The sequence below is a fragment of the Eleutherodactylus coqui genome, chromosome 4 (genome assembly GCF_035609145.1).
Source record: "Eleutherodactylus coqui strain aEleCoq1 chromosome 4, aEleCoq1.hap1, whole genome shotgun sequence".
NCBI lineage: Eukaryota > Metazoa > Chordata > Amphibia > Anura > Eleutherodactylidae > Eleutherodactylus > Eleutherodactylus coqui.
The window spans coordinates 300,195,606-300,216,744 of record NC_089840.1 but is presented as its reverse complement, the minus strand read 5'-3'; the positions used below and the strand labels follow the sequence as shown (position 1 = coordinate 300,216,744).

Genomic DNA, 21,139 nt, shown 5'->3' with positions numbered 1-21,139 from the left:
TCTCTCCGGCCCGTGTGTCTTGCCCCTTGTTCTACTCTAGTCTTGTCTTGTCTCTCCGGCCCCTGTGTCTTGCCCCTTCTTCTACTCTAGTCTTGTCTTGTCTGTCTGGTCATTGTGTCTTGTCCCTTGTTCTACTCTAGTCTTGTCCTGTCTGTCCGGTCATTGTTTCTTGCTCCTTGTACAGTCTCTGTCTTGGTTTTCTACTCCAGTCTGCAGCTTTTTTTTCTTTCCTTGCTTGTTTCTCTTTGACTCGGATCTTCATTTCAGCCTTTGCTTCTTTCGTCTTGTGTCTTGATCCTAAAGCCCTTTTGTTCTCAGAGACAGTCTTTTAGACAGGGTCAGGGCTTCTTCAGATGGGTGTGATGATTACGGCCCCATAACAGGAGGAAACAAAACCATTGATTTCAATGGTTTCCATTTTCACCAGCGGTATTCCCGGGCGTTAATCCTACGTGTGAGAATGATAGGGCCGGACCGATCTTCCTGCTGTTTTTTTCAAACTTGCACACTATGGCACGGAGTTTGAATGGCCTGAGAAAAAATCTGGTTCATGCGCAGCTATGCTCCGTAACCACAAACATAGTTGCACATTTGCCCATGTGTTATTGCCCTCATTCATAGGGACTGCTTAAGGGCTTTGTCAGACAAACAATGCACAAGTATTGTGCAACGCAACAGAACGCATTTGCGCATGAACAAGGTTTGGAGATGGCAATTCTCAGGCTGATACACGTTTGTCTGCGTATAGTACTGTACATTTTGCGCTCACAATGCCAGCTGACAATGCGCATACCGTCGACACCAGAAGCTTATTTGGTTTTATATCAATTCAAATCAGGGCTGAGGTGATTCCCGCACCCATGTCAACGAGCGGCACCTGCGCAAATGTGCACAGTATTCGCACAGGCACGCATACACAGAACTCCCCTTCATTGCGCGGGTACATTGCGCTCGCAGGTGCTCGTGTGAAGCAGCCCGTGGTGGCAGCATTTCTCTGGTTATTATTTCGGTACCGCCTTATCCGCTCCGGTCTGTAGTGTCCAATCCGTTGTACTCATCACCCCCCTCGGGCCGTCGTCTACTGATGAGTCCCTCGTTGCATTCATGTTCTCACTGTGCTGATGCATATTGTTGTATTTCTTGTAACATTTAGGTCTTGCGCTATTCTGCGGGATACGTGAGTACCGGGCGACCGCTGAGGTGAAGCTGAGCGCCGCTGCGTACCGTCCGCCGGCGTCACTACAGATGACCAATGAATGGAATCTTAGGAAAGATTTATATACTTTATTTAGAAAGGATTATATACAAGTATCGTCTTTCCTCTCCCCTCGTGTGAGTAAACAAAGGTCACTGGATAATTGGACATTATGTAGCGATTCATCCTGCTGACAGGATAAGAACCACAAATGACGGTTCAAAGGCGAACTATCAGACTGCAAGAAGCCGAGGGGCTCGCAATATAATGTATACAGGAGAAAGAGGGGAACTAGAATCAACTGGAAGAAAGTAACCGGACCGGATGGCACTGGAGCATTACTGGTGTTATATCATTATCATACACTGAAGTTTAGTCGCCGACTAGTGCAACTCTCCACTGACATCAAAACAAACAGGAACTTCCGGCATCAAAGAAATATCTTTCAAGGTTTGTGCATAACTTCTGAATGATACATCGACTGGGAGAGACGTTGTTTCATTGGCAAGGATTGAAGTACAATACAGATTGTTAAAAAGAATGATAGTTCCCCTTTAAACACCCTTATTTACATAATCGCCTCATTAAACTTCAGCAACGTTTAACCCAGGGGAACGGTAAAAAATATTCAAAGGGCATTTACCCCCAAAATAACAAAATCCCCGCCTGTAAAGGTAAATCCCTGATGTCCTCTCCTTCTGCTAAGTGGCTTCCACTACAGCTCTTATGGGGTTTGTCCTTCTGTCCCCAACTCTTAAAGGGAAATGTACCTACATATCCGGCAGTAAACCGGCTCCGGCCATGTAGATGCATCACCATGTGTAACAGTCTGACTGCCCAGAGCAAGAACCCCCCCGACGGCACAGCCTCACCTATAACTTCCGTTTCCCGGGACTTCGTCAAAGTTCTCAACTACAAGCCCTCCGCTTCTGATTAGCAGGAGTCGGGCGAGCCAAGGGTGCGGAACTGTATGAAGGGGCAAAGCAATCAAGCAGACAGCAGTAATATCACTATGCAGGGGAAGAGTAGAAGAAACCTTACAGCCGACAGGAAGGCCAGAGGAATGAGGAAATATGGAGCCCTGTCTCTAAACTGGTGCAACGGCAGCGCACCCCGCGCATCATGCCACATTTATCGGATGACAGTCAAATGCTGTGCAAAAGAGGAGCCTACACGGATGACAGCAGTCCTCACACATTGTTACTGAGCTCATTTGGGGGAAGAATATATGTTTTTCATATGAGAAAAAAGAATGACAATCAGGAGGAAAAAAAATTGGACACGCACAATCCATACAGATTACAATGGGTCCAACTTGTGGGATGGGAGGCCCCTTAAGCAGTTATAGGTGAAGCAATGCTCTTCCAGGAGATTTGCTATGTAGATTGCCGTTTACATTGAATTAAAGGGAAGCTTCGTTGGACGGCGCCTCTGAGATGTACAATATCTCACCTGCACTAATGAGTTTAGGAACTGTAAAGGAGAACCCTCCAAAAGCTGAAAGGTGACAGGACTTGCTGTGCCCCAACCTTCCCAGCATTTGTAACTGGAAAAGAGAACAATTGAACGGGATAGAGTTAGAAACAGCACCACTTATGATCAAAGGTTGTGCCTGGTATTGCAACTTATCTCCATTCAGGTGAACTGGACGAGACATGATATGAAGTACAATCCATCTGGGACAAACTCTCTTCTATTTAATTTTAAGCTATTATTTTAGGGGAAAATGCCCTTTTTACCAGCTCACCGCTAAAAGACAGGTGATATTTTTGGAAATCCTCTCGATCAGCGAAAGGGTTAAAGCATGCACATTTCTGGCGTATGTCAATTCATTGATCATGTACAAACACAGGTGAGTTTAAAAGAGGGTAGGTGTGTCCCACAGAGTTTGTAGGCTTTATACAGAGCGGCGTTGCGTCCTCTTCATCAGGTTTAAAGCTAAAAACCTCAGATTTATTCAGAATTTGGGAGCAGTCCGATTCCAGGTGGGCTTCCTTCTTTCCTTCCTTTGTCCCCGCCCTCCTTTCTTGCTGCTAGTCTTCCTTCCTTCACACATTAACATAGGTCGGGTTTTCATTTGTGCTTTGATTTTCAGCAACCATTGAAATACTTCCTGGGAGGAACGGAAAGGAAACGTTACAAACTGCAGGATAACGACGAGCATTTTCATATCTGAAACATTTAGATCTTGGACAGGAGGACCACAAGGAGGTGACACCAAAGAGCACACGGAGAGAAAAAAGCTGGACTGACAGGGAAGAGGCTTCCATCCAACACATTACCCATCTTCATGCAACTTTTTGCTATTTCAATTAGTGACAGAAACTTTGTTAGTTGTTATGGTTGTTATCACCTTCAGGTAAAGGTGATATGATTATGGTTTACATTGTGCTTGTACAGTCTTGTTGGCTAAGGAACAACTCCAAGGGGAGACAAGTTTCCCTCTAGGCCACCTTCAAGATCAGGAAAATATATACTTACTAAGAGGTTCACTGCAGCTCTGACTGCGACCATACCTACCTATTTGGTAATGGAGCTGGTTCTGGTCGATGTGGCCCCCTTCCCCATCCCCTCACTAATAAAGGTGATGCAGCCTCATCTCCAGAGATAATGGGGAACGCCCATGTCACCATCATCGTGCAAGTGGCTTTAAGGGTTTTTCCGGGCAAAAACTATTGCCCAGATAAACTATAGGTCATCAATAGCTAATTGCTGGGGATCCACCACTTGGGATCCCCAGCAATGAGCCAATTGTCTGGCCTATTGGGAGCTAAAGTAGCTGTGGCATTTCCGCAGCATTCCTGGTGTTAGAGGCAGAAATTCCAGGCGTGTAATATTGGCTAAAGCATCTATTGATCCAATAAAAGTTATGTCAACTAGGGCATTTTCAATGCCATTTACTACAATGCACGTCCTATCCGCTGTATTGACAGTGGGCGGAGCGATCTGTGCATCACTGAGGATCCCGGAAAAATCCTTTAATGTCCTCATACGTCTTCAACACCTGTGTCACGTCTTAACCAATGCTGGATTGGAGCCGCAGGTATAGTAGCCAAGCCGGTCACTGGAGAGTAGTCAGAATAGCCGGGAATAGTTATCGAGAAGTCATGGTATGCAATACAAATGGATGAGACGGAAGCGTAGTCAATGGAAGCCAAAGGTCAGCAGCAGGAGGTATCGATATGCACTACAAATGGGATGAGATGGAAGCACAGTCAATGGAAGCCAAAGATCAGCAGCAGTAGGTATTGGTATGCTTATAGAGGAGCAGGAAGAATAGGAGCTTCATCAAGGTAGTGGAACACAATAATCATGCACTGAAGGAGAGGCTTATATAGGAAGTCCTAAGTAGTAGCAGGGCAGAGCCAGAACAGGGAGACAGCAAGTGGATTTAGCAGGAGCAAGGAAACATAGAACAAGGCTGGGTTCCAGCAAGGAACTGTCCAAACCCAGGAAAGCCTAGCAGAGAGAGCTGCCGACTGGAACACAAGAGGTTGTGGGTTCGAGCCCTGACAGTAGCCCCCGAGAGGGTGGTCTCTGGACATCCCAGGTGCTGGTTTCCCTGGGTATCTCATCTGAAACTCCTTTGTGAGCCTCGGAGCATGCACATTTTTCTCTGGCTCCCAGGATCTCTTTGGCCCATTCTCTTTCACAAAGTACTGTATTTTACCTCTCTGAAGTCTGGAGTCTAGAATTTTCTTTACCACGAACTCGTTCTGGCCCTGTACTTTCACAGGAGGGGGAGGCGGTTGAAGTCTTCCCACAAAAGTATTGTCATGAAATGGCTTTAGTAGGGTAATCTGAAAGACAGGGTGAATCCTCAGGCTGCCGGGGAGCTTCAGTCAGAATGCCACCTGGCTGACCCTTGCTGCAGTTTGGAAAGGTTCTTATAATCTTGGGACAGGATACATGTGCCTTCAGGTAATATGGAGGCTGACCACACCTTTTCTCCAACCTGGTAGGTAGGATCTTCTTGGCAATGAAGGTCAGACACCTTTTTATAGGTATTCTGGGCTTCCCATAAGGCTTCTTTTAGTTGCTTCTGCGTTTATGCTAGCGCCGTCAGTCTATCGTTAACCGTTGGTACCAGAGTGATGATAGGGAGGCCAGGAAAAATGATGGGATGTGTACCGTAGTTGGAATAGAATGGGCTCTGGGCGGTTGAACTGTGTTGAGCATTGTTGTAGGTGAACTCTGCTGTTGACAAATAATCCACCCAGTCATCCTGTACATGGGGGATGAAGCAGCGGAGATATTGCTCCAGAGTCTGATTTGGCCATTAGACTGCAGATGAAAGGTAGAGGAGAGGTTTTAGGTAATACCCAGAGCCGTGCAGAAATGTCTCCAGAACTTTGAGGTGAACTGGACCCCGCTGTCAGAAACCACATCATCCAGAATTCCACGTAATCAGAAAACTTCACGGATCATCAACTTCACAGTGTGCTCGACAGTGGGAATCTTCTCTATGGGGCTGAAGTGGGCCATCTTCGTAAGTCAATCCACAACCACAAGGACAGTAATCATCCCTTTTGAGGGGGGCAGATCCACTATAAAATCCATGGATATTGTTGAGACTGGAAGGGGCTGTAGCAACTCCAGAGGGTGAGCTTGTGGCATCTTGTTTTGAGTACATACTTCACAAGAGATGTCATACTTCTTCACATCCCTCCTGCAGTCAGGCCACCAGAAGGAACAAAGTAGAAGTTGTGAAGTCTTTTGTGACCCCCAGGTGACCAGCCAGCTTGGAATTGTGGACTAATTTAAGGATTTTCCAGAGCAGCACCGGTCCTTTGGAACGCACTACCAAAGGCTACCCGAGCAATCCAGGACTTGCAGAACTTCAGCCGTGCTCTAAAAATGCACCTCTTCAGGGAGGCATACCGCATCCCCTAAACAAACCCCTCTGTACTCCGCCTGATAACATGCTCCCTGACCTATTGACTGCAATCTCTGCTAGCCATCATAAACCGCTCCTGCAGTCATAACGATTCTGCCATCACACGGCCAAATATCTGACCATTGTCTATGTGTATAGCATCCCTCACTCTCCACTTTGCCATACTGTGCACATCTCCACCTCGCCATACAGTGCACATCTCCAGCCCCTTTACCTTCTGTATCCCCCCATTACTTGTAGTATGTAAGCTCGTTGGAGCAGGACCCTCACCCCTACTGTTTCCATCAACTGATTACTATGTAACCGTGGTTCTGTAATTTTTGTATTTCTTATCTTTCTGTATTCCCCTTGTCTATGTAAGCGCTGCGGAATATGTTGGCGCTATACAAATAAAGATTATTATTATTATTTTGAGTCGGCCAGCCTCGGGAACATACAATTGTTGTTCTCGCCTCCTTCTGTAAAGGAAAGCTTTACATTCTTAGAAGGACGACTCAAGAACGAGTCCTTTTCGTATCCTCCCTTAAGCTTTGTCAGGAGGTTTTCAGAGTGTAGGATGCCCAAAAATTTTTTAGGGGACAAAAAGAACAAGGTCCATTGTGCTTGTCTGTCAGATAACCTCTTGGCAGTGCAGAGGAACCTTAAATCTTATGGTCAGTAAGAAGCATCGCTGGATGATGGGCTCCTTCCAAGAGGTGTCTCCTCTTGGTGAAAGCCACTTTGATGGCCAAAAGCTTCTTGTTCCCAAAATTGTAACTTTTCTCTGTGGTTGATAACGTTTAGGATAGAAGTGCACAAGGGTGTAGTTACATCTTATCTCCCATTCGTTGTGATAGAATGGCTCCCACTGCAGAGTCAGAGGTATCTACCTCCACGGAAAAAGGTAACTCTTGGTTTGGGTGGATCAGTATTGGTGCTGACGTAAATACGGTAGAGTCTTTAGTTTCTCAAAAGCATTTTTGAGAAGTCCTTTTTTAAATTTTCTGTAGAAATTAGCGAAACCAATCAGGTGCTGTATGTACTTCCTTCAAATTTTTTGGAATAAGCTAATCCAGGAGGGTTTTAATCTTGCTGGGATCCATACTTAAGTCCTCTGGGGAGATAATGTATCCCAGAAATTATATTTGGGTCTGTTCGAACTCACATTTCTCTAACTTGATGTAGAGGTTATTCCTTTTGGAGTTGCTCCAAGACCACCCAAACGTGCTAGTAATATTCCTCCAAGTTATCTGAGAAAATGAGGATGTCATTGAGATATGCCACAATGAAATGGTTCAAGAGGTCACGAAATACATCATTGATTAAGTGCTGGAAGGTAGTGGGAGCATTGCAGAGAGTGAATGGCATCACTAGAGATTTGAAGTGTCCATCTCTGGGGTGGATTCGTACCAGATTATATGCTCCTGTGAGGTCTAGTTTAGTAAAGACCTTGGCTGCCTGAAGCCTCTCCGGCAGTTCTGGAATTAATAACAGTGGATAGCGATACTTAACAGTAATCTTGTTTAGCTCCAGGTAGTCAATGCACGGCTGAAGAGTACAGTCCTTCTTTTTAACAAAGAAAATGGGTGCCTCTGCTGGGGAGAAAGATGGTCGTTAGAAGCACTTCTTTAGATTCTCATCCAAATGTTCCCGAAGGAACCCTAACTCTGGTTCTGCAAGGTTGTAGATGCGCAATGGAATAGAAGATCCAGGGAGCAGCTCAATAGGGCAATCATATGGCCGATGAGGTAGCACCTGGTCAGCTTTCTTCTTGATGCAGACATCCTTGAACATGTGGTAATGAACCGGTAACTTCCCGAAGGCCGGTTGGTCATCTGCAGGGTCTTGCTCTGGTTCAGTGGTTGATGGTCCTACTTGGCAATTCTCTTTACAAAATTCTGAAGGGAAAGCAATGGTCCTTGATTTTCAATTGATAGAGGGATTATGGGTAGAGAACCAAGGGATCCCGAGAATCACTGGAAATTTAGGGGACGAGATGAGCTGGAAGCTGATCATTTCTTGACAGTCCGGTTTCTTGCAGAGCTTCAGTTCGACTGTCTCCTGTGTGACAGGTCCCAAGGACAAGGGTGAACTATCCACGGTTTCCATTTCAATTGGTATGAGTTTAAGTCTGGTGGCAATGTCTTTGTTAAGAGCAAATTTTAAATCCATAAATTTTCCTCCCGCTCCAGAATCCAGCATCGTTGAACACTGGGTCATCTGATCTCTCGCGAATACCTCCATTGGGAGAACAAAATGGTGGAGCGGTGGAGGGATCTTCACACCATCTTGAATAACCAGTGCAAAGGTGTGTTTGGTGACATCCCCTTGTTCCGTGACGGCTAGATTGGTTGTAGCCTTGACGTTGGCTAGGGCGAGAGTCCTTTGGAACTTGTTTGGACAGTTTAAAGCATAATGTCCTGAGTCTCCACAATAAAGCACAGATTATCAACATGGCGTCTTTCCTCTTCAGCATTGGAAAGGGGGTTGTGGATGACATCGACCTGCATCGGTTCTGGTGTGGCTTCAGTCCTTGGTGGAGGACTCAATGTGGATTGGCTAAAGGAATAAGGGGTGTTAGTTCACCAACCCCACAGTCTCTCTTTTCACCATTTGGAAAAGTCTCTTGTCAATCTGGATGCACAGTTGAATGAAGTATTCCAGGTTGTCAGGAGTCTCCACTCTGGTAAGTTCACCCTTTAGCCACTCCGATAGTCTCCAACGATATTGGCTCTGTTGTGCAGCTGGATTCCACGTGGGATCATTCACCCAGTGATGAAATTCTGCCATATACTCTGCAATGGAACACCGCCCCTGTCGTAGCTTATCTAACCTCCTTTCAGCCATGGCACAGCGGTTCAGATCATCAAAAATTTGACCCATAACCGTCGTGAAGGCATCAGGGCTGTCAAGCAGATTACTACTAGTCTCTATGTATAACGAGGCTCATGTGAGCGCCTCATCAGTGAGGAGGTTAATGATAAAAAATACCTTCTTCCTATCACTGTTAAACAAGGTGGCTGCACCTGGAAATATATCCGGCATTGATTTAGGAAACCTTGGTATTGGCGACGATCTCCAGCAAATTTTGCGGCAATGGCATGTGGACGTTTGGTGCTGAATAGCGCATCACCAAGAGTTGCCTCTGTAACCCCTCAATCTCACATTGCATAGCAGCAACCCTTTCCTAGTAGGAGGCACAGAACTTTTGGAACTTTGTGACCTGTTCCTTGAGTGTGGCTACTACAGACTCCATTTTAGGGGGCGTGATTATCTTGTCATGTCTTACCGATGCTGGATTGGAGCCACAGGTGCAGTAGATAAGTCGGTCACTGGAGAGTAGTCAGAATAGCTGGGAATCATTATCGGGAAGTCAGGGTACGCGGTACAAATGGATGAGATAGAAGCATAGTCAATGGAAGTCAAAGGTCAGCAGCAGGAGGTATTATTATGCAGTACAAATGGATGAAATGGTAGCGTAGTCAATAGAAGCCAAGGTATCGGTATGGAGTACAAATGGATGAGACGAAAGCGTAGTCAAATGGAAGCCAAAAGTCAGCAGCAGGAGGTATCAGTATGCTTGTAGAGGAGCAGGAGGAAGAGGAGCTTGATCAAGGTAGTTGAACAAAATAATCACGCACTGAAGGAGTGGCAGGGCTAGGCTTATATAGGAAGTCCTAATTAGTAGCATGCCGGAGCCAGAACAAGGAGACAGGAAGCAGATTTAGCAGGAACAAGGAGCCACAGAACAGGTCTGAGTTTCAGCAAAGAATTGTCCCAACCATGGATAGCCTAGCGGAGAGAGCTGCCAACTGGAACACAAGAGGTTGTAGGTTCAAGGGGGCCCCCATACGCATGAACATTTGAATCAGCCAAACAGCTAGACAGTTCGGGCACCAGCTTATCTCTCAGGGAACAAAAGGATCCAGCGTTGAAATGCAATTTCCTTTTTTTCATATTTTGAGAGTCGTACATATTAGAGAGTCTCCAGTCTCATGGTTATCAGTGGGTTCTGACAACTAAGCGCCAATAGGTATGGAGGTCTTCAAGGACTCTTTAAGACAAGTTACTGTATGCTGAAGTACCCCCAAGGCTTTATACACTGTACTGCCTATTAAACTTCAGGCATCAAGACAGTTCAAGTGCCCCCTAGAGTCAGGGCATGTACACTACACCCTGGACTACATGTACTGCTGTAAGCCAAAACATTCTAATGATCATTATGAGACCGTTGCTGATTTGCAATATCTTTTGTTCCCAAATCTCCAGAGCCTCATAATTATTGGCTTATGATATTAGCATCTTAAAGGGGTTTTGCTACAAAGGACATGTAGATAGGTGATAAATGTCTGATCACTTGGGGACCCCCACAATCACTGGAATGAGGGTTTCTCCTCACCGGAAGAGTTTTAGTGAAGCAACAACCACTCTATTCAATGGGGCCAATGGAAAAAGCAAAGTACTGCAGTTGTATAGTGAAGATTAATGGAGGGCTCAGGACCCCTGTCATAGTGTTCAAGGGGTTCCAGTGATCAGACACTGCTCACCTATCCCGTGAGCTGGAAGTGGCGTAGCAGCACGGCACTTCCACCCTAGTCTGCTGATGGCAACATCTGGGCAGCAAATCCCATCCATCAACTACTAATGACTTATCCAGAGGATAGGTGACTAGTGAAAGAAAGCTCAGACTACCCCTTTAATAGCTTCACAATTCTCTGCATATCATCTTCTTATTATATCTTAATAGTGATTGGTGACCATTTATCTGACACAAGGTTCCACATCCCCTGCAGTGACTTACCAGGGAAGTAACCACTGGGGGGCTGAAGTGACTCCTGTACACACCGTGACATCACTTAAAAAACAGAATACAGTCATCTCCTGAGCTCCCTCTAGTGGTGGCTGCAGGCAGACAGAATTTTATCATTTAGCAGTCACTGCAGGGGTTTTGGAGCTCTGTATCGACAGCTCTGATCCCTATAAAGTTACAAAGAGTATATATATTCAGGACAGCGACACACAGTATTCACAAATAGACATCTTTATGTTCTATGCAGATGATAATTGTCTACAGAAACGTTTTAGCTCTCAAGATCACAGCTTGCTGTCACTGAATCTAAAATCTGTTCTGACCAAATGCTGGAAGTGCGGTACAGAATACAGGTGCGGAGGAGGACAGTAGGGGGTGGTTCTTAATACAATAGGGATTGTTTGGAGGCGCAGTGGAAGATGATGGGGGATTGCTTGGAGGTACAGATGAGGATGATGGGGGATTGTTTGGAGGCACTGTAGAGGATGATAGGGGATTATTTGAAGGCAAAGTGGATGATGATGGGGGGATTGTTTGAAGGCAGAGTGGAGGATTATGGGGAATTGTTTGGAAGCTCCGTGGAAGATGATTGTGATTGTTTTGAGACGTGGTGGAGGATGATGGGTGATTGTTTGGAGGCAGAGTGGACGATGATGGGGGATTGTTTGCAGACGTGGTGGAGGATGATGGGGAATTGTTTGTAGTCACGGTGGAGGATGATGGGGGATTGTTTGGAAGCATGGTGGAGGATGATGGGGGATTGTTGGGAGGCACAATGGAAGATCATGGGGATTGTTTGGAGGCTGAGTAGAGGATGATGGGGGATTGTTTGGAGGCAGAGTGGAGGATGATAAGGGATTGTTTGAAACGCAGTGGAGGATGATGGGGGATTGTTTGGAGACACATTGGAGGATGATGGGGAATTGTTTGGAGGCACAGTGGAGGATGATGGGGGATTGTTTTGAGACGTAGTGAAGGATGATGGGGATTGTTTGGAGGCAGAGTGGAGGATGATGGGGGATTGTTTGGAGGCACAGAGATGAATGATGGGGGATTGTTTGGGGATACAGTAGAGGATGATGGGGATTGTTTGGAGGCACATTGGAGGATGATGGGGAATTGTTTGGAGACACGGTGGATGATGATGGGGGGATTGTTTGTAGGCAGAGCAGAGGATGATGGGGGATTGTTTGCAGGCACAGAGGAGGATGGGGGATTGTTTGGAAGCACAATGGAGGATGATGAGGGATTGTTTGGAGACACGGTGGAGGATGATGGGGAATTGTTTGACGGCACATCGGAGGATGATGGGGATTGTTTGGAGGCACATTGGAAGATGATGGGAGATTGTTTGGAGGCACATTGGAAGATGATGGGAGATTGTTTGGAGGCACAATGGACGATGATGGTGGACTGTTTGGAGGCACATTGGAAGATAATGGGGGATTGTTTGGAGGCACATTGGAAGATGATGGGAGATTGTTTGGAGGCACAATGGACGATGATGGTGGACTGTTTGGAGGCACATTGGAAGATGATGGAGGATTGTTTGGAGGCATAGTGGAAGATGATAGGGGATTGTTTGGAGGCACATTGGAGGATGATGGGGCATTGTTTGAAGGCACATTTGAAGATGATGGGGGATTGTTTGGAGACGTGGTGGAGGATGATGGGGGATTGTTTAGAGGCAGAGTGGAGGATGATGGGAGATCGTTTGGAGGCAGAGCGGAGGATGATGGGAGATCGTTTGGAGGCAGAGTGGAGGATGATGGGGATTGTTTGGAGGCACATCGGAGGATGATGGGGCATTGTTTTAAGGCACATTTGAAGATGATGGGGGATTGTTTGGAGACATGATGGAGGATGATGGAGGATTGTTTAGAGGCAGAGTGGAGGATGATTGGAGATCGTTTGGAGGCAGAGTGGAGGATGATGGGGATTGTTTGGAGGCAGAGTGGAGTATGGTGGGGGATTGTTTGGAGGCAGAGTATAGGATAATGAGTGATTGTTTGGAGACGCGGTGGAGGATGATGGGGTATTGTTTGAAGGCACATTGGAGGATGATGGTGATTGTTTGGAGGCACATTGGAGGATGATGGCGATTGTTTGGAGGCACAGAGGAGGAGGATGGGGGATTGTCTGGAGCCCCAGGGAAAGGTGATGGAGGATGGTTTGGAAGCATGGTGGAGGATGATGGGGGATTGTTTAGAAGCATGGTGGAGGATGATGGGGTATTGTTTGAAGGCACATTGGAGGATGATGGCGATTGTTTGGAGGCACATTGGAGGATGATGTGGGATTGTTTGGAGGCACAGCGGAGGATGAAGGGGGATTGTTTGGAGATGCGGTAGAGGATGATGGGGGATTTTTTGAAAGCACTGTGGAGGATGATGGGGGATTGCTTGAAGGCAGAGTGGAGGATGATGGGGGATTGTTTGGAGATGTGGTAAAGGATGATGGGGATGGTTTGGAGGCAGAGTTGAGGATGATGGGGGATTGTTTAGAGACGTGGTGGAGGATGATGGGGATTGTTTGGAGGCACATTGGAGGATGATGAGAGATTGTCTGGAAGCATAGGGAAAGATGATAGGGGATTGTGTGGAGGCACATTGGAAGATGATGGGTGATTGTTTTGAAGCACAGTGGAGGATGATGGGAGATCGTTTGGAGGCAGAGTGGAGGATGATGGGGATTGTTTGGAGGCACATTTGAAGATGATGGGGGATTGTTTGGAGACATGATGGAGGATGATGGAGGATGGTTTAGAGGCAGAGTGGAGGATGATTGGAGATCGTTTGGAGGCAGAGTGGAGGATGATGGGGATTGTTTGGAGGCAGAGTGGAGGATGGTGGGGGATTGTTTGGAGGCAGAGTATAGGATAATGAGTGATTGTTTGGAGACGCGGTGGAGGAGGATGGGGTATTGTTTGAAGGCACATTGGAGGATGATGGCGATTGTTTGGAGGCACATTGGAGGATGATGGCGATTGTTTGGAGGCACAGAGGAGGATGATGGGGGATTGTCTGGAGCCCCAGGGAAAGGTGATGGAGGATGGTTTGGAAGCATGGTGGAGGATGATGGGGGATTGTTTAGAAGCATGGTGGAGGATGATGGGTGATTGTTAAGAGACAGAGTGGAGGATGATGTGGGATTGTTTGGAGGCACAGCGGAGGATGAAGGGGGATTGTTTGGAGATGCGGTAGAGGATGATGGGGGATTTTTTGAAAGCACTGTGGAGAATGATGGGGGATTGCTTGAAGGCAGAATGGAGGATGATGGGGGATTGTTTGGAGATGTGGTAAAGGATGATGGGGATGGTTTGGAGGCAGAGTTGAGGATGATGGGGGATTGTTTAGAGACGTGGTGGAGGATGATGGGGATTGTTTGGAGGCACATTGGAGGATGATGAGAGATTGTCTGGAAGCATAGGGAAAGATGATAGGGGATTGTCTGGAGGCACATTGGAAGATGATGGGTGATTGTTTTGAAGCACATCGGAGGATGTTGGGGATTGTTTGGAGGCATGGTGGAGGATGATGGGGGATTGTTTGGAGACGCAGTATAGAATGGTGAAGGATTGTTTGGAGATGCGGCGGAGGATGATGGGGGATTGTTTGGAGTCATGATGGAGGATGATGGGGGATTGTTTGGAGTCATGATAGAGGATGATGGGGATTGTTTGGAGGCATGAACTTGTTTTTCTTATCAGCCTTCGGTAGTGTTTGTGTGTTAAACGTAGAACGCTTTTTCCATTGTGGCCCAAAGACTCCGACAAGTTTGCTGGTCTAGAATGATGATCTGGCCGCTCCAGTTAATAATACATTAAAGGACTTTAGAACAATTCCAGACACCTTCAAGAAGTTTTTCTGCTGCTGACCAGCTGCTCTTCCGCTGACTGTGGTATAATGATGGAGGAGGTGGGAGCTCTCCACAGTAATTATCAGCTTTCTAATCTTACGCTGCTTTAGCTTCCAGCGCAGCGCTGAGCGGTGACGCCACGCCGAGGAGTACACTGTTCTGTAAATGAAAGGAGCGCTTGGCACGGACGCCGTTCCCCCTCTGTGCTCCAAGTTTTGGTTTAGGGCCAGATCCAGCCCCATGTGAGATAATCACCCCCCCTCTGGCACTCCATAGTAATTATCCAGGATGTGGCGCTGGATCAGCGATACTTCACATAGTGGGGGGCTCAATGAGCAGAAAACCAGGAGAATACTCTATGGCACTTGTCTGAAATGTTCATAGCTTATTAGCTACAAAATGTATGTGAGAAAAAAGTGTTTTTGATTGTGCTGGTAGAAAAAAATTATAGATAGACATATAGATAGACAGACAGACAGATAGATAGGACATAGATACATAGATAGATAGGAGATAGATAGAGAGATAGATAGGAGATAGATAGATAGATAGATAGATAGATAGATAAGAGATATAGATAGATAGATAAGAGATATAGATAGATAAGAGATATAGATAGATAGATAGATATAGATAGATATGGGATAGATAGATAGAGAGATAGAGCGATAGATAGGAGATAGATGGATAGATAGGAGATAGATATGATATAGATAGTTATGAGATAGATAGATAGATAGATAGATATGAGATAGTTTGAGAGATATGAGATAGATAGATATGAGATAGATAAATAGATAGATAGGAGATAGATGGGAGATAGATAGGAGATAAATAGATAGATAGGAGATAGACAGATAGATGATAGATAGATAGATAGATAAATAGATAGGAAATAGATAGATAGATAGATAGATAGATAGATAGATAGATAGATAGATAGATAGATAGGAGATAGATAGATAGATAGATAGGAGATAGATAGATAGATAGATAGATAGATAGATAGATAGATAGATAGATAGATAGATAGATAGATATGATATAGATAGATAGGAGATAGATAGAAAGATAGATAGATATGGGATGGATAGATACATAGATGGGATATAGATAGATAGGAGATAGACAGGAGGTAGATAGGAGATAGATTTGAGATAGATAGATAGAAAGATAGATAGATAGAAAGATAGATAGAAGATAGATATGAGATAGATAGATAGATACATATGAGATATATAGATAGATAGATAGATAGATATGAGATAGATAAATATGAGATAGATATGAGATAGATAAATAGATAGATAGATAGATAGATAGATAGATAGATAGATAGATAGATAGATAGGAAATAGATAGATAGATAAATAGACAGGAGATAGATAAATTTATAGATATGAGATAGATAGATATGGGATAGATAGGTAGATAGATAGATAGATAGATAGATAGATAGATAGATAGATAGATAGATAGATAGATAGATAGATAGATAGATAGATAGATAGATAGATAGATAGGAGATGGATGGATGGATGGATGAATGAATAGATAGATAGGAGATAGATAGATAGGAAATAGATAGACAGATGGATGGATGGATGGATGAATAGATAGACAGATAGGAGATAGATAGGAGATGGATGGATGGATGGATGGATGGATGAATAGATAGATAGGAGATAGATAGATAGATAGATAGATAGATAGATAGATAGATAGATAGATAGATAGATAGATAGGAGATGGATGGATGGATGGATGGATGAATAGATAGATAGGAGATAGATAGATAGATAGATAGATAGATAGGGGATAGATAGATAGATAGATAGATAGATAGATAGATATAATTGACGCTATTATTGAACACTGAAGTCTATTCTTGAATGCTGCAGCAGACGTTAACCAGTTTTATTCTTTTGTATGGTAGACAGACTTGTATCGAATGACATCTCTATTTGGTTAAGCTTTGGCTGTTCCTCTGCAGCCCAGAGCCATACCTAGGTCTTCCTATGCCAGCATTTAAATACGCCAACCGAGGTGGTATTGTCCACCCTGGCAGCCAGCAACGGGCGCATGCAGTGGTCTCCCCAGTCCGCTCCCAGTTACCATCAATCTCTAGTAACCATTCACAGGTATTACTTTGTGTCCAGCGTTCCCCGTCGTTCAGTGGCTGATACGAATGACTTCCAGCTCCACCATCACAGGTTGTGGGTTGGGGCTACCCAGAGAGGTGACTTAGTTCCCCTGCTCTGCACCAGCCAAGCACTTCTGCCTTTTGTAGTCTCTTCTACTTGTCCTCCTGTTAAGATGTCCTTTAATCTCAGCCTCATAAAATTCAGATGGAATAAGTCTTACATTTGCATTTGGCTGTTTCAGCTGCTGTCCGCAGTGCTGAGCCTTTAATTTTTTGCTGAAAAGGCTTAAAAGGGTTTAAATGTGCATCGCAGAGAACATTTTCACTTTGAAACTGTGAGAATATTGCAATTTTTATCAATCGACAGAGTTAGCATTATCAAATATGTAGATATCTTAAAGGGGAACGAGCACCAGCCAAACCTGTATTGTCAAATGTTCAACAGAGCTGCACTCACTATTCTGCTGCTGGTGGAGTCCCTGCGTACATACATTACTTATCCTGTACTGACCCTGAGTTACATCCTGTATTATACCCCAGAGCTGCACTCACTATTCTGCTGGTGGAGTCACTGTGTACATACATTACTTATCCTGTACTGATCCTGAGTTACATCCTGTAGATCTTTTATTATAAAAGTAAAAAACACAACAAAGACAAACTGTAACAATAATAACCATATAAAGCAATATAAGGCCCTTCCCCCACAGTCCATGATCCATAAACAAAGTAAAAGTCCATATCCGGGCTTCCCCCCGCCGTACACACCCACACACATACACACTCAGCATATAACACAATATACACCTATAACACTATATACAAGTATATACCTAAAATATAAAACAAAGGAAACTAACTACATAAAACCCTGTAAACTATAACTCCAGGTCCAGCCGTGCCGCACTGCACCCACACAGAACAAATGGAAGCAATAACAAACAGCATAAATAACTGAAATAGCAACATAAATAACCAAATTCAAACAGAAAGACCGAGCCAAACTGGCATAAAAAACTAACTAAAAATATATATTTTTTTGTTTTGTTTTTTTTTTTTGTTTTTTTTTTTTGGTCCCCAGTGCAGCTTGGGGGCCAAGCCTGCTCCACCAGTCCGTACCCAGAGTTCTTAGTTCAGGACGTGCCAAGCCACACCAGGGTTTTCTTTTTTTTATTAATACCACACTGTGCCCGCCGCAGCCTGGGGGCCATGCCCGCTCCACCAGTCCGTGCCCAGAGTTCAATGTTCGGGACGTGCCAGGCTACGGCTCAAGGCGTGAATCCCACTCCCCCCAACTCCCCACCCAACCTACCTACCACCCAAAACGTGAATATATACAATACATACAAAACCATAATACACTCCAATACCAACATACATAATATATACTATATACATAACCCGAAAGCCTAAGGTCGGCTCTCCTGCAGCCCTACTTCATTCCATTTTGCCCAAATCAAAACAAAAAGCTTCATGGTGCACTCACAGCCCGCCACGGGGATTGGAGGTGATAAGCCGGGCACAGACATCACAATGTTCTATCCCTTTAATTTAAAAAAAGGTCTCCCTATTCTCTCCCTAATTTGCCCTAGACTGTCCTTAATCTGCCCCTCAGTCTGACCCTTCATGGAAAACTGTCCCTGCCCTATCCCTTCTCTCTCCCTATCCTGTCCCTCCTCTCTCCCTACTCTGCCCCTAGAAGATTAAGAAAAGACTGTCCCTAACGAAAAACAAGCCCTCTCCATAGGAGAGAAGCCTTAGATGTGCCCAGCCTCTCATACTCCAAAGAACGTACCTTCACCAGGTCACCCAGGATGTTCCTACATACCGTATCCACGGGGAGGACTTTCAGTTCCGTCGAAATCAGGCACCGTGCACTCCAGATGTGGAACCTGACCACTAGGCTAACTAGAAATAAAGTGCAGCGGTCCCTGCCACCAAGGCCTCTGAAGGCTCCATAAGCCCACTCCGCATAGGAGAAGTGTGCCAGCTGACGCCAGCCTATGGAGACCCCTACCCGTTGGTATACCTCTGTATTAAAGGGGCACTGAAGCAGGAAATGCTCCATGCTTTCCAGCACATTGCTGCACTCCTGACGGGGGCAACCCCTGTCAATCAGAGGCCTGCTCTTCAAGTTACCCCTTACATACAGTCTCCCGTGAAAGCAGCGCCAAGCCAAGTCCCAAAACTTCAAGGGGACCCGGGTTGAATTCAGTAAACGTAACCCTCCCTCCAGGTCCCGACTTGGGCAGTCCTTGAGCGCCAGGGGCTTCTGGAAACGGGTCAACAGGACTCTTTCGTCGAGGAGCCTCCTCGTCAGAGTCCTGATCTCCCACATCCCCAGACCCCACCGGCGTATCACCTTCAGAACCAAGGTAGCATAAGCCGGGAGATGTCCGTGCTGCGTGCGAAGGTCCTTCACTCGCCCTCCTGTCTCCCATTCCTGGAAGAAGGGCCGAAACCATCCCCGGCAGGAGTAGACCCACAGAGGAGCCCTTTCTTGCCAGAGGTTGCCTATGTTGATCTTAAAAAAGGTGTCTACAAGAAACACCACGGGGTTGACCATAGATAACCCCCCTAGTCTCCTCGTGCGGTATGTAACATCTCTCCTGATCAGGTTCAACCTATTCCCCCACAACATTAGGAAGAACAGGTTGTAGACCCGAGTCCAGAGAGGTTCTGGCAAAATGCATACGCTGCCCAGGTAGATGAATAAAGGGAGCAGGTATGTTTTGATCAAGCTAACTCTTTCCCGAAGGGTCAAAGACCAACCCTTCCACTGGTTTACCTTCTGAGTGGCACCATCCAGCCTGTCTACCCAATTTTGCATGGGGTAATCCCCCTGGCCAAATTTGATGCCAAGAACTTTTGCTGAAGTCTGGGGCACCGGAAGAGTGTCCGGGAGATCAAACACAGGATCCCCCCTTCCTAACCAGAGACTTTCGCACTTATCCCAGTTGACTCTGGACCCGGATGCCTCTGAGTAGGCATCCACCTCCGACACCACAAACTCCGCCTCCTCCCTTGAGGATACGAAGAGCGTGACATCATCGGCGTATGCCACTGCCCTCAGGGTAGCCTCCGGCACCGCCCGGTCCATCCCGACCCCTGCTATAGGTCCACGATCAACCCTCCTAAGAAAGGGATCTATCGCAAACACATACAACAGGGGACTTAGAGGACAGCCCTGACGGACGCCGGACCCCACCTCAAAAGGGCGGCCAAGCCAACCGTTCACCAGCGGGAAAGTCTCAGCCCCTGCATACAATGTTCGCAGCCAATCAACAAACCCCACTGGCAGGCCGTATCTCAGAAGGACTGACCAGAGGTACTCGTGATTAACCCGATCAAACGCTTTGGCCTGATCCAAGGACAGCAAGTACCCCTCCCAGTGACCAGCCCTACCCTGCTCCACTGCCTCCCGGACACCAAGAACAGCGCTAAAGGTGCTACGGCCTGGAACAGAGCAATGCTGGGCCCCCGAGAGGAGCTGGGGTGCAAACTTGACCAACCGATTAAACAGCACTTTTGCCAGAACCTTCCTGTCCGTATTGAGAAGTGCTATGGGACGCCAGTTCTCAATACGGCTCGAGTCTTTACCCTTTGACAGAAGGATCAAAGCTGACCTCCTCATTGACTTTGGCAGAGTGCCCGAGGAAAGACACTCATTTAATACCTCCGTCAAGAGGGGACTCAAGAGGTCCTTGAAGGTCTTATAATACTCGGATGTTAGTCCATCCGGTCCTGGCGATTTTTTGAGCCGGAGCCCATCAATCGCCAGTTTAACTTCCTCTATTCTGATCTCTCCTGTCAAAACATCAAGAGAGGTGTCTACCCCCGGCTCAGGGACAGTTTCAGCCAGGAAAGCCGACATCACTTCCGAATCTAGATCCCTCTTTCCCAAGAGTTGCGAGTAGTAGGATCTGACGACCTCCAGAATCCCTGATCTGGATCGATTGAGGGATCCTGTACTATCGATCAGTCCAGTGACCACTTTACTATTCACTGACATCCTACAGTTTCTGTAAGGGTCGGGCGAGCGGTACTTCCCGAAATCCCTCTCAAAAACCAAGGATGCGTGTCTATCGTACTGGCATTTCTTGAGCAAAGATTTCACTCTGGAGATCTCCTCGCGGCTACCTCCAGTCGAAACGAGATGTTCGAGTTTCCTCCTCAGGCCGTTGTACAGGCGGTACCTGTCCAGGCATCTGAGGTTGGAGAGCTCTCGGAAGAACCTTGCCGCCCTCCTCTTGAACA

At 46.0% G+C, this 21,139-nt stretch overlaps 1 protein-coding gene across 1 annotated transcript in view; it reads right to left on the bottom strand.

Moving 5' to 3' along the window:
• Nucleotides 1–1,303: 1,303 nt before the first annotated feature.
• The window catches only part of SORCS1 (sortilin related VPS10 domain containing receptor 1), a 619,679-nt gene continuing 599,843 nt past the window's right edge, over nt 1,304–21,139 (bottom strand). Inside the window, exon 27 of the mRNA XM_066601489.1 lies at nt 1,304–3,308. Coding sequence (XP_066457586.1) covers nt 3,244–3,308 — 65 coding nt within the window. The 3' untranslated portion in view covers nt 1,304–3,243. The remainder of the gene's footprint in view (nt 3,309–21,139) is intronic.